Source organism: Armigeres subalbatus, chromosome 3, assembly GCF_024139115.2.
Source record: "Armigeres subalbatus isolate Guangzhou_Male chromosome 3, GZ_Asu_2, whole genome shotgun sequence".
NCBI classification, from domain to species: domain Eukaryota; kingdom Metazoa; phylum Arthropoda; class Insecta; order Diptera; family Culicidae; genus Armigeres; species Armigeres subalbatus.
In genome coordinates, this window is record NC_085141.1 from 259257432 (window position 1) to 259272049 (window position 14618).

The following is a 14618-nucleotide window of genomic DNA, read 5'->3' on the forward strand; positions in this document are numbered from 1 at the left end:
CAGATAATGAGCATAATTTAGTTGAACACTCTATAGAGCTATGCCTCAAAAACATTTCCTCTACAAAAGTATCAGAAATTCGCAGGAAATGAAGCTTTAGCAGGGGAGAATCCGAAATATGTTGTTAGCTGTTCTATACTAGGACCAAAACTGGGACTCTCGTCGCTATGGATAGTGCCTGAATTGGCACTCGGTGCCAACGATTTGGAGGAAAGCAAGGCAAACAAAAGGAAGCGTGTTATCATTCGCCTTAGTAAAGCCGGCATTGTACTCGCAGTTGGGGATATATATTTGCTCTTGGCTGACGCCACTTCGCATAAAGTTCGCCGACCCACTCAGAATTATGTCGGCGCTTAAAGTTTACCCTATAGAAAGGCAAAAAATCAGCTCAACTCCGCCAAGTTTATAATAAATCGACATTACAAGTATCTTAGGGACTATTTATATTTTTGATGCCCTTTCCCCCAAAGGCCACCCGCTTTCTGTCCACAGATTATTTCCAAACAATTTCCATTAATTATCTTGTCTCCCAGAGCAAACTTTCTGATCGCACATAAAGCTATTAACAAGAAGCAGAATTCCAGAGCAGTTTGTGTTGCGAAACAACAAAAACGCCAACAAGGAGCCACGTGGGAGCACAAGGGAAGGTGGTATCTATTTTCCCCCTTGTCATAAAATGCTTCGGCGAACGAAAACGGGCACACGACTCTAGAGAGGCGGACAATGTGTGCAAGCATGCCAAAAGATTGTCAAAAGCTGATAACCGCGTGCCAAGTCAAGAAGCCGCGTGTACGCCGACAAGTTAGTCGATACCAGATAGGTACTAGGTAGGTGCATTCCCCGATACCACCCGCGTGCTCTCCGCGAATGGCGCGCGGTTCGTATAACCGCCGCACCGTGGTGCGCTAAAACAAGATCAACACAACAAAGGGAGAGTTGTTCACTTTGTTATGCCGAAAATGATTAATGTTGGTCCCTCCAGATCAGACAATTCCAGCTCCGGTGCGAGGCCGGTACTATCATAGATTGACGATGGACGGGGTGTGCTGCCACCCTTTTGCGCGAGAGCTAACAAATCACCGACGACTGTGGCGCGATTAACGATCTTCGAAAGCGATAGGCAATTGAGTAATACTTTTTTTTGCTGTAGGATTTCGTCGAATTTGTGTCGCTGATCGAAATAAACTAAATGTTACAAGTGTTCAACGGGGTGGAACAAATTAACATATTAGGCTAGGAATGGCGGAGGATTAGGATGTGGGAGCTGTTGATCTCGATAATGGTAATCCAATAACAAAATTATATCACTTCACCGTTGTGATTAATTCGAAACATAAAGGATTCAATAACTCGGCACCCAAAAAACAAATCTGACAATTATTGTATAAAATCTGGGCATATACAATTCTGTAAGCTTTTTATACAAATATTGTATTAAAATAATACAAATCTGTATTATTTCAATACAATAATTGTATTGGAATAATACAGATTTTGTATATGCCCAATTATTATACAGTTTCTGCAAGGTTCTTATGCAGAACTGTATTAAAATCTGCCATCCGCTGGTTGGGCGGGTAAAACGACAAAGCTTTTCAATCTCTTACTTCGTCAATGTAGAACGTGATAATCGGTGCAGACCTCAAAATTCACAATAATAAGGAAAACAAATTGAAACAACAGCAACTAGAGAGTATTACTTCGTTAACACCCATTAGCCCGCTGCGCGGACAGCAGGGACTATGTCCAAGGGCTTGATGATCCCTCCCCAGGTCATCTGCGAGTTGCCACAACTGCCTAGGATGTGGTGGGGTTTGACAGTAGGCCCTGTTAAACCTCTATAAAAAGCTGCATGTATCCGCAAGTAGGCCCCACCAAAGCGACCGTGTGCCGCTCAAAGCGTCCGCACTTACCGCAGTGCGAATATTGTACATAAACGGGAACCTTCTTACGAACGAGCGTGAGGTGATCCAAAGGTGGCGGCAGCACTACGAAGAACACCTGAATGGCGATGTGACAGACGAAGATGGCGGAAATCCAGGAGGAGATTGTTCGGCTGAAGAACAACAAAGCCCCTGGGGTTGACCAACTACCAGGAGAGCTATTTAAACACGGTGGTGAGGCACTGGCTAGAACGCTGCACTGGGTCATTACCAAGATTTGGGAGGAGGAAGTTTTGCCGCAGAAGTGGATGGAAGGTGTCTACGAAAAGGGCGATAAGCTGGCTTGTAGCAACGACAGCGCAATCACATTACTGAATGCCGCCTACAAGGTACTGTCCGAAATTGTATGCCGTCCACTAGCACCAATTGCAAGGGAGTTCGTGAGGCAGTACCAGGCGGGTTTTATGGGCGAATGCTCCACCACAGACCAGGTATTCGCCATACGCCAAGTACTGCAGAAATGTCGTGAATACAACGTGCCCACACATCATCTATTCATCGACTTCAAAGCCGCATATGATACAATCGATCGGGACCAGCTATGGCAGCTAATGCACGAACACGGTTTTCAGGATAAACTGACACGGTTGATCAAAGCGACGATGGATCAGGTGATGTGCGTAGTTCGAGTTTCAGGGGCATTCTCGAGTCCCTTCGAAACCCGCAGAGGGTTACGGCAAGGTGATGGTCTTTTGTGTCTGCTATTCAACATCGCTTTGGAATCAGCAGTCCTGGGCGACCATAAAGCGTGCGGAGGGTGATGATGACTTGTGAGGCATCGTTGAAGACGTACAAGGTTTTCGGCATTTGAGTATCCACACGCTGCCGTTGACTGCTCTAAGCTGCTAATGTAAACTAGACGAAAATCGTGAAAACCTCGTAAAAACGCGTACAAAACGACTCCAGTGTAGTTCCTAAATCGGCGATCACACAAAAATTATGTTAAACGACCATTATGCTGAAAGGCCGTTATGCCGATGGTCAATGGCTAGGAACGTTGGCAGGACAACTGAGATTGTGAAATTGCAAATTCCAGATCATACCCATAAGAACCTTGGATAATGCATGATCATACGGATCGTTATTCAGAATACAGAATACAGTGTCATCATAACGGCATTTGACAACCTTGCAACAAAAGGACAACTTTCGTGACCATTTTCCACGACTCTCACAGATGAGAAAAATGTCTCCGCAGTACAAATAGCACGCATCCAAAAAAATCTGCACGTTCTTTCCACCTAAAAAAGTACGTAGATTTTTTCCACCTGAAATTCACGTAACTTTTACCTGATTTTCCGATAGAAATTTGATTCTACGTGAAAATCAGGTAAGTTCTACCTGAGTTTTGGATAGAATTCACCGGACACGAAAGTTTCACCTGAATTTTCTGAAGCATTTGCAGCTACGTGTGCACGTAAAATCTACCTGAAAATTCAGATGGAAACAACGTTTAGATTATTTGGAGTGCGTGCTATCCAAGCATTCATCGTCGGAATGCACCACGTGGCGGAAAATTTTGAGACATATCGAAGTAGCTTTTTTTCTGGAGGTATGTTTTTCTTAAGGTCACAGTGGCAAAGGACAAGCGAATAAAATAATCAAACAATTTTATCGGAAGCTTCGCCGGAGACTAAGTCCTGGTGAAATAGCTCTGTGAACTGTCAACCTACGTCATCATGCACTGGTCTATGCTCAAAGCTTTGCATGTGCGCGTCGCTTTAGAAGTAAATGAAAATGATTAAGGCGTTGATTTTAGAAGCGTTACGTTAAACGCCGTTGATTAATAGAGGTAATAAACTATAGAGGAAGATTGTCGCTGTCGTCACTGGCGAAACATCTTTTGCTGGCGAGGATAGGGCACTAAATGTCAACAAAGGAAAAATCAGTACGTTTTGACAGATAGGTACCCAACATGTTTGGGGACAATAACAAAGGAAACCGCAGCGACAATCGTCCTCTATAGTTTATTACCTCTATTCGTTGATTCGAGTAGATTGCGCAATAGATGGCACTAGAATTTTTGACGACGAGAAAATTTCAACTAGTTTTCACTAAGAGTTACGTCTGTTTGTCTGTGGTACAGTAATATAACTTAATACAAATCTGGGATATAAATAAACAGCACGGCATACAAAAATCAAGACAAGCTCATCACGTATGTAAACATTCAGTTTGAATGTAAACATGTGACGTCACTGCTATCTTCGCACAAGCTGGACCGAGATGGTGCTCTACGGTCTCAGCATGCTTACTTTTGTACTCCAACATGTGGCGATAAAATATGCGTCACATTCGAAGCGTCATTTTTCTAACGAGCCTACCTTGTTTTCTGTATACCGTGAATAAACAGTAGGTAATGCAATTATTAATAAAAGCATGCCGTGAAATTGTCGGTTCTAAACATTTTGACTTTTCGATATTATGAGTTGCGCGTCTCTATATTTGCTTCTAAACCTATTACTTATTTGGAAAAATTCAAAGAATTTTGTAACGGCAATGCATTCATCGTCACCGTATGGGGAAGCTCCATCAAATAGTGACGATTCGGCTGAAACTCGCGCACGTCGAGCGATGCGATTCAGACGGCAAAATGCATTCGACAGTGGAAGCGTTGAAATTGAAGACGAATCTGATTTTGATCGTAGGTTAAATATTCCAAATATTCCGTACTATTTTCAATCGTGAACAATCATTATTATGATGTTTTGGTAGCTGGGACCCCTATGGCAATGGAGTATGAATCGGATAGCCACAGTGAAGAAGACACATCGGTGGCCTACAGTCGACAAAGAAACCGTCGAACAATAGGTTCACCTACTGGAAGAATACACCGCGCTAGAATGCGTCGTTCGGGAGCTGTAGTGCTACGAGGAACACGAGGTTACCAACAAGCAATCCCCAAAGAGACCTTCCGACGGTTGATGCGGGAAACAACGCAGGCCGTTGTTCCAGAATTTCGATTCCGGCGCGAAGCCACCGAGCTCGTCCATAACGCTGCGGAGTCCTTCCTCGTTGATTTGTTCGAAGACGCAAATCAATGTACATTACATGCCAGTCGGTCCACCTTGAAGCCCAATGATTTAATCTTAGTATTACGTGTCCGGAAAAATCCAAATGAAGGAGAACCAGGGTGTGGCGACATCGAAAACTAAACATTTTTGGTTTTTTAAGGATCATTTGCTAATATAAACAATTTGGATACAAAATTTTAGACAAATATTTCTTACGGGTAATTAAAAGAAGAAGACCAGAGATGTCACAGATTGTATACTTAACACCTAAGCGAACTTTTCGCTTTACGAAACCCATCATCGGAGATTGCCAGTGACACCAATACCAGCACATGACCAAGGATGACAAAATCGACGGGATTGCAGAACTTGACCCGAATTATTGATAGGTATAGTTTGGTTCCAGAGGCATGAGAGTGCAAATATTGCCGGACAGCTTCTTGAATTTTCAGCCAGGTCAACTTGTAAGCTAGCCGATTGGTGGCAAACGAGATGACGATGTGGCAGTTGCTGATTTTGTCCACCAATGGCCAAACAAGATTCTCTTCAGGTTCTAGGGTTTATTTCCGGGAGTTCCTTAGCTGCAAATCTGCTAAATCACTTTAGGCACCAATTGAAATTTACTCATTTTTGCACCCAAGTTTTCGTGCAGCAGATTTAATTGATCACAAACCGGATATCTCTCATATCCATAATTGAGGATAACCAACAACAAATGTACGCATAAATTGGTATGAATTGATTAACATTTTCCTTTTACAAACAACATAAAATCATTTGAAGATACATCCAAGAGTTATAAAGAAAATTGGTTCAAGAATAAATAAAGATTTCCACGCATCTCGTTCAAGCTATGTCGTGTCTAACCAAAAATCTGAACCACTTCGAGAAAATTAAACATTTATAATAGACGTCCCTTGCACTGTCTGAAACTTTACCAAAGTTTACCAATCGTCCACTGCAGCACTGTGGTAGTTACCCACTCACAGCTGTTTAGTTCGTTGGCTCCCACTCCAGATTCGTCTATCTCCCGAGGCGGTGCTAAATTTTGCTTAAAATAACAAAATCAGTTCGTAGCCACGTTTAAAACCCTCTTCCCATAATTGCATATACTGAGCAAACTCGCTCGCCACATCCTCATGAGGTGGAAACTAACTTCATCCTGGCGTTCCTATTGCAGTCCTAGCCGGGTAATAGGTTCCTTACCCCCGCTCCTTTCCGTCTGCCAGTAAAGCATGTTCTTGACTAAACCGTGTGCTCTGGTTTTCCGAAACCTCATACACATTTACTTTCGGGCCTCACAACTTGCAGCCAGTCATGACAGCAGTAGGAGTGTAGCAGAAGGAACGGACCGAAGTTTTGCCAGTTTGAGTTTGAACTTGTGCAATTGCCTCGGAATCGACTGACGATGCTTATGCCATCGCGCGGCGGGTGGGTTCGGTGCGAGCGAGGATACCAGGCATACAAATTTTATGCTACCACAACATCATCCACTCTGCTGCTTCAACACGTCCTCCCCCGCCATCGCATCGTCACGGAAGAGAGTGGTAAACTCTTTGGTTATCCATCGGAGCTTTTTGCAACTAGGTTCCCCAAAAACCAACAATGCTGCCGTAAAGTGCATGCGGGGGGGAACGCGCCCGATGTGCTTCCTGGCGTCAATATGTTCTTGCTACGTTAGGAGTTTCGGATATGCTCTGGCAGTGATGTGCTTTGAAAGGTTCCCACTTTGAAGCGGCGTGGCGGTCGGATGGCGATGCCGTGCGCGCCGGGGAAGGGCGGAAGCTTGTCTGCTACCCGTATAGACAAACATATTTTTCGTAAATTAACTCCTGATTTAATCTAGTTCAGCCACCGCCAAGTGAACTACCGCCTTCTCTTCGTGAAGATTGTGCTTTCAGAAGGTGGAGCAGCGTATGCATCGTTGGAGCAAGTGAGCATGGTTAGGATAGTTGCACGGCTGCTTGAACTTCACACAGTATAGCAACTTTGCTCGGCGATGCAGCACTTGTGTATGAACTTTCGAACGAGTTGATGAGGTCGGGAGGTTATGGATACATCAGGGACGAACCCAGAAAGGATCTTCCTTGGTATCAATATTTGGATGAGTTAGTTTGCCATTAAATACGCCCTGACGTATTTAGCCAAATATTTCAATTTAAATTTGTTTCGATGAGCATGGCAGGAAAATCGATTTTATAATTTTACACCAACTAATATGCGCCAAGGATACACTCTATTAGTAAAGTACCAAAAATGAAAGTGAAACAATGAGCTCACTGCTTTCGTTGCTTGAGGACCTCAACACACATGGCTGTGGGAACAATTACTGTGCTTCAAACAGTTTGCTCGTTTCTACATTAAGCCTCTACAGTGGCGTCTGGGTACAAATGTTTGAATAACTATATGGGTTGAGTGTAGGAGGCCCACTAAAGTTGAATGTTTTCTTGAAGCTATGTCGACAGCCTTTGACGGGATCCTGAAAGGAGGGAGAACCCAACCGTACGGGAGAAGGTTCGGTAGCGTGGTAATTTATGCTAAATGTATCAAACAATTTAAAGAACGTTTTTCACGCTTGTTTTCGTGCAAGCACAGGCAAATTGGGAGTGGCGGGTTAGAGTTATCAGCAGACGCAAAAAAGGAACCGACAACTTTGAGAGTAATTAATGTTTTTAGCATATGTGGCGCTAGAATTTGAACCGAGCTGAAGGCGATATTGTTTACGAAAGAGTTGAACGTACTGCTCGATGGAAATGGGAAATAATTGCTCAGCACTGTTTCAAGCTGCTAGGTTGATTTGTACAGTTCAGAAAAGAGGGTTTATTTTATGAGTGTTGTGAGTTTTTCTACAGCTTGCTACTCTTCAAACGAGATTACGATTGTTTGGCAAAATGAAGTCATAAGCATCATTATTAAGGAATTGGGCTTCTTCAATGGATCTACATACACGAAACTTTGCTCGCTTTCAACTTAGTGTTCTTTAGCATTTACACAGTTATCAATTTTTATTCCCCTCCATTGCATGAGTATGTATCTTGTGTGGCAAGTACAATGAGTACGCTATGCCAAGAGTGTCGAGAAGGTTTCCAATTCCAACCCGAAAACATCCTAGACCGGACCGAGAATCACACTGACCATCTCCGGATTGGCAATATTACGCCTTTCCACACATGTCTATTGAAGACATTTTGTTGTTTACTACCCTCAGGTTAAATACCTCTTTTGTCATCCCACGTAACTAATCAGGATCTGCACATGTTAAACGACGCATACAGCAACCTACATGCACAGATGTTCTCCCTTGTCTTCTTATTACTATTTACTGCACTGGGGACATTTTTTACGCGGATGGAATTGGTAGATTTGAAATATTCCGGAAAGGAACCACCTACCAAGATGCCAAGCGTCGTACTTGCTCACCGGGCGGCGGTGTACGGACCAAAGTGACAGATTAGCTTGCTTCCTGTGTGAGTCACTCGGATCGACCGATGGCACTCGAGGCTTAAGACCAAAGCAAGCGTTTTTCAAGGGTGAATCTGTTTTCGTTGTTTATCCTGTGCTCCTGAGATTGAGTGAACGAATCTGGTGATGTATTTAATTTTTAGACCAACATTTTAAAAGGATGATAAAAATAAAATTTTCAAATAATCGAGGATGAACAACACCAAATCTATATAAAAAAAGAAATAGTCTGTGTTCGTATCCGCATAACTGAAAAACGGTTGGATGGATTTGCTTCAGTTCTTCAGTAAATATGTTTGTTTTTATTTCCAACGGGTTTATATATTTCGTCATTTGGAAAACTTCTCCTTGGGTTTTCTATGATTATAATGGCCCGAAATGCTGGACTGCGCTGCGAAATGGTGAGTTGACATCCGGGAAGGGGCGCCTAACCCGAGCAAAGGCTGATAACAACATGATTTCAAATTGATAACACTTTGTGTTATCATTGTTATCATTTTGTTATTTTGTTATCAAATTCAAAAATGACTGATAACTGACTAATAACAATGTTAGTAATCACTGTAATTGACAAAAAAGAGAATGGTTTAAATTTAGTTATTTATTTGAATAGGCTCGTATTCTAACCGGTACATATAATATAATGAAAAAAAGTTAACTGCACATGTTTTTTTAGTATTTATTACTTACAAAGGAACAAGTGACTCACTAACAATATTGTCCCTAGTTTACTTGTGTGTTCGGTTTACACGACGAAACATAATTTGTTTTACAAGACTCATTTTGGACTTCTGTGTTGACACAAATTCGAATATTTTTGGTAACTTGCTTAAGATAACATTGGTTGGTTTCTTTATATGAAAACATATTTACACTTATCTTAGCTGTTAAGAGTTTAAATCCAATTATGTAGATTTTGTTATTTTTATCCGTCAAAACGTTTTCTATGCGAAAAAAGTTTCCATCAAGATTTACATAAGAGTCGTCGTATGCTAAGTTTTTACACGCTTCTCTGGTACAGTACTGAACGTTATCAAATGTAAATTTGGAATGATAGCTGAACTCTCTCTCATAAATATTGTCGTCAATAATCAATTCATTAGGCAATTCAAAAAGTAGTCTTTGGTCAAATTTCAAATGCAAGATAGATTTTGTTTGCCATAAAGCAGCATGCCAGGAACTGATTTTTGGGTTGATGAACAATGATTTGTCATGACAAATTCTGTTGTAAACGTATTTATTTGTAATTTGTATTACAGGATGATTATTGCCTGTTCTAAATCCTAGAATCATCCCATTTCCATTTTCGTATGGATAGAGCGATGAATTCCATAACGCTCCAAAATTTCTAGCACATTCCGCCAAATGTGTCAATATATGAACATTAAAAACCATGTTTTCTTCTCCATACAACTTCCCAAAATCACGAACAAATCGCTTTAATTGATTTTCGACCTTATCGATCGTTTTTTCTGTCAAGTAAACGTCTAATAATTGGTAAATGCAGCTTGAAAGCAACATGAAGTTATTCAAATATGCTTGCGGGAGAAGCCCTATCATGCATGGATAAAAATAATGAAATAACATGTTTTCCGAGTCACTTGCTTTGTTTTTCTTCATATCTTCGATTTTACCCGGGTAACGAGAAAAAGAACTAGGCACTTTAATGTTTATTATCCGATATTCTACTTCTTTCAGCTTTTGGCCAACGTAATACGGCTTGGCATGATTGGCTGAAGCTGTGCAGAGCTCCCAAATTTGCCTCACCACACCGAGCAGAACACTATGCATATAGTCGGGTGGGAAACCTAGAATATAAAGTTAGGCATAATTAAGTGTACTATAATAGGTTTTAGGAAGTTGATGTATCATATTACCTGCAACTATGTCAAAATAAGGAATCGATAGAAACACTGAGAGACCTTTGATTCCATTTATTGGCTTTCCTGTCTTGTGAGCTTCTATCATTTGACGTCTGGTCTCAGAGTGATTTCTGCATCGAGAGTTTTTGTAAGGATAACGTAATTGATTTCCGAGAACGATTTTTCCTTCGTGAAAACAGAGCGAGCAACCAAATTTCCCATTAAACTGAGTCGAGTTTTGTAATTTTGGTCTAGCCACGGAATCCAAACAGTTTTGAACAACGACAACTTTATATACTTCAGATCCTATGTTAATTCCATTACTCAACTCTATGATTTCTTTACAAAATTCCTTAAAGAATAAAGGTATGTTCGGCTCACCTTTGCTTAACCATATTGCAGCAAGTAACAAATTGTTTTTGTCAAATCGAATCCGTGGTGGGAGGTTATTGATCGTGAGAAATATTGGGTAGCAGGGTTTATTGATGCTCCAGCGATAAGCAGCAGCTCCATCAGTGTTAACTGATAGTGTAATTAGCTTTTCAGGAACTTTCGCTGATATTTGTTTGATGATTTTGCCTTGACTTATATCACTGACAGCTTCTGAACGAACTACTGTTTGATAATCGGAAATTTCTTTCTGATATTTGAGCATCGTTTCTCTTACCTGTTGTTCAATAGGAATAGTCATGAAAAAGTCGAAACTTTTGCTTCCACAATCAGGCAAGGGACAAACATCATTTCCAGTTGGGGCACATTTCCCGATGCAATATTGACATTCAGTGCAGAAATATATACGGTAATGATTATATGGATCGGGAAACGCGGCAGAAAACGTTTCGAAACTTTCGGCAAACAGTTTAAATCCTGCCATCACATTCAACATCCGGAGCAAATCTACTAATGCACTTTGAGTAATAGCCTATTCAGATTGGGCTATTTATGACTTTGTTAAGTGAGAGGGTATCCAATTATTACGAGGTGTTCAGACTGCAGCAAGATAATATATCTTGACGTTTCCATGTTTCCTCATTTGCACGGTAATACAGGGTTGAATTCAAGGAGAGTTTTAAAATTTAATTTGCGAAATCAAGCATTTGTGTGGCGACAATCGAACATTTTTTTCTGAACAAAGTTTCTACGAAAAAAAATATAAAAAAATATGAAAAGGGATTTTCGAAGAATATTTGAAGCTCTCATTAAGGATAATACATACAAGCTACATTCATTAGTTGGGTGCGCCGTTCTTCGGGGAATCAGACTATTCCTCAATTTATGTTTAAGTTTAAAAAGTATTTTGATTCTGTACTATGATCGAACGGAGATTTGATAGAAAAATTTAGATACTTTTGGGAATTCTCACAAATAAATAAAAAAAGGACGATTGGACCAATTTTCAAGAAATATTATCGAACTAAAATGTATTTCCACCAGTATCTCCATGTATGAAGGGCAACTCAGCAATTTTTTTTTTTCAAACATGGAAACTGAACCATTGCGTTCTACTCGACAATCAATGATACAGCTTCTAACAAATTCGAATCGTGTGAATGTGATATAATTTAAACTGGATTTTGGATGAATTAATGCATTACCAATCCATGTTTTATTCAAGGTTATTCTGCTTTATATATTTCCGTTCAAATCGTACAGTTGTCCCACGTGAAAAATGTTGAAATCCAAAGTATATTAAGCCATTCAAGGAGCAGAATTGAAACAATTTATGAAATCATGTTTATTCATCAAATATCAAGCTCTATCTGGTAAAAGGGCGAATGTCGCAAGAGAGAATTCTCTTCGTCGACTTCCCCTCTTTTAAATAAAAGTGACAAGCAGAGGATTTCTTTGCAGTTTATCACATCAGAATGCAAGTTCGCATTGTTTTCTATCGTGCTGAGGTGATAAACCACAAAGAAATCCGCTGCTTGTCACTTTTATTAAAAAGAGGGGAAGTCGACGAAGAGAATCCTCTCTTGCGACATTCGCCCTTATTCCAGATAGAGCTTGATATATTCGTTTTACAACCATTCCTACGTTTTAAATTGTCTTCCGCATTGGCCCTTGAACTTTGAAAATTTATTCGATTTGTTCTATTAAATCTAGGTTTAAGTTAAATACTTCATGTTAATTCTAGAGAGCATCTGTTTTTTAAACAATTCATGTTGAATAAGTGGAGAATAAATAATTATCATCATTATTTTTCATCATATAAAATGGTTTCCACAAAACCATCACAATCCGAGTTATTCTTCAGCGCTCAGAAGATTTCCATCTAACATGCATTCGACCCTGCTGCGACAGAAAGAGCATGACTGTCAACTACGAAACGGAATGAAAACAGAGAGAATTTTCTCTCTGGCAAAGAGAGCGTGACGCTTGTCAGTTTTGTTTTGTTGAATTTCTCCCTGCATCCCAGTTAGAACAAAAGCTCTCCCGTAATAATTGTTCGTAATAAATTCTTTATGACTCTTTTTAGCGGGTATCTTTTGACAGCGCAAAATGTATGGAATATTACGTAAATAATGACATCATAAAGCGTATTTACCCTGAAACGCCAATTATTATGTCATTAATGGCATAATCTGAATAGGCTATAAACCCCTTTTGGCTCATTACAGAAAAACCCATTGCGAAAGGTGGGCTGTCAACGGCGTTATTGATAATAATTCAAGACAAAATTTTTAAAACGGCTTATCTGCTTTTGTAAACAAAGATTCAAACGACGATTTGACGAATCTGATAGCTCTCCCACGCAAACCAACACCATCAACAGGTAGCGGAATCCTTCATCTACCTATTGATGGTGTTGGTTTACGTGGCAGAGCTATCAGATTCGTCAAATCGTCGTTTGAATCTTTGTTTACAATAGCAGATAAGTCGTTTTGAAAATTTTGTCTTGAATTATTATTCCTTCAAGTGAATTGCGTCGGACTTAGCGTTTACTTTACGACTTAGCGAAACTACCGTCAAACGCCCCAAGCTTTCCAAGGAAAACGCACATTTAAGAGTGTGAGAACTTTCAAGCGATCACCATTCTTAATGCCGCCTACAAAGTGATATCCCAGATCATCTTCCGTCGTCTATCACCAATAGTGAACGAGTTATGGAAAGTTAGTGGAAAGTTATCAAGCCGGTTTCATTTATGGGCACTCGATACCGGTTCAGATCTATACTGCACGGCAAATCGTCCTAAATGCCGAGATTATCAGGTCAGGTCCCAACGCACCATCTTTTTATCAATTACAAAACGGAATACGACAGTATAGACCGTGAAATATGGAAAGTTATGGACGAAAACAGCTTCCCTTGGAAGCTTACCAAACTTATCAAAGCAATGGTGGAAGGTATGCAAAACTGTGTGAAAATTTCGGGCGAACACTCGTTCGTTCGAATCGCACCGGGGACTAAGACAAGGTGATGGACTTTCGTGCCTGTTGTACGATTTTCAACAGATCCAGTCAATTTATTTGTTTTGCGAATGACATGGACATTGTCGGCCGAACATTTGCAAAGGTGGCAAAATTGTACAGCCACCTGAAACATGAAGCAACAAAAGTTGGACTGCATCGAAGACAAAGAACATGTTAGTGGGCGGAACCGAGCGCGTCAGAGCCCGCCTGGGAAGCAGCGTTACGATAGACGGGGATACTTTCGAGGTGGTCGATGAATTCGTCTACCTTGGATCCTTGCTAACGGTTGATAATAATGTTAGTCGTGAAATACGAAGGCGCATCATCTGTGGAAGTCGGGCCTACTACGGGCTCCAGAAGAAACTGCGGTCAAAAATGATTCACGGTCGCACCAAATGTGTCATGTATAAGACGTTGATAAGACCGATAGTCCTCTACGAACAGGAAACTTTGACCATTCTCGAGGAGGAAACTTTGACGAGGAGCTCAGCGAGCGAGGTGGGCTGACCCAGTACAGAATGACTTGGCGAGCGAGGATCGAGAGATGCAGCCTTGAACCGTATTGTGGCGTCAAATTGTTGGTTCAGTGTTATCTGTTTAAATGTACGCTCAGTAAATAAAATTCAACATTTTTCTTGAGAGGTACCTCTTTGAGCATTGACCTTCATTGAGGTACCCCCTTTTTTAACTGTAAATGAAAATAAGCATCACTTAAGAAATATGACCAGAAAACTAACTGGGTATATGACTCACTAAAAAGTTGTCTAAAGTTTTCGCTATTCCGTGAAGCGTTCAATTCAAATTAAGTTTATACGTCAAGCTCCCTATAAGGCATTGAGGACTTTTGGAGGCTTCCGAGCCTCTTAGAAGGAGGCTTCCGAGCCTCTTGGAAGAAGGATTCCGAGCCTCTTGGAAGGAGGCTTCCGA

The 14618-nt window shown here is 40.8% G+C and overlaps 2 protein-coding genes across 2 annotated transcripts; one reads left to right on the top strand and one right to left on the bottom strand.

Moving 5' to 3' along the window:
- Positions 1-4312: 4312 nt before the first annotated feature.
- On the top strand, positions 4313-5202 carry LOC134219270 (histone H3-like centromeric protein CNA1). The gene is made up of 2 exons (XM_062697990.1): positions 4313-4587; positions 4659-5202. Exons 1-2 carry the CDS (start codon positions 4368-4370, stop codon positions 5096-5098), a joined length of 660 nt encoding a protein of 219 aa, XP_062553974.1. The 5' UTR covers positions 4313-4367; the 3' UTR covers positions 5099-5202.
- Positions 5203-8970: 3768 nt separating this feature from the next.
- Positions 8971-11167, bottom strand: LOC134219583 (uncharacterized). Its single transcript, XM_062698357.1, has 3 exons — positions 10297-11167; positions 10005-10227; positions 8971-8980 (listed from the first exon to the last, which is right to left on the bottom strand). The coding sequence occupies exons 1-3, from the start codon at positions 11165-11167 to the stop codon at positions 8971-8973; spliced, it is 1104 nt and encodes a 367-aa protein (XP_062554341.1).
- Between the last annotated feature and the right edge of the window lie 3451 nt (positions 11168-14618).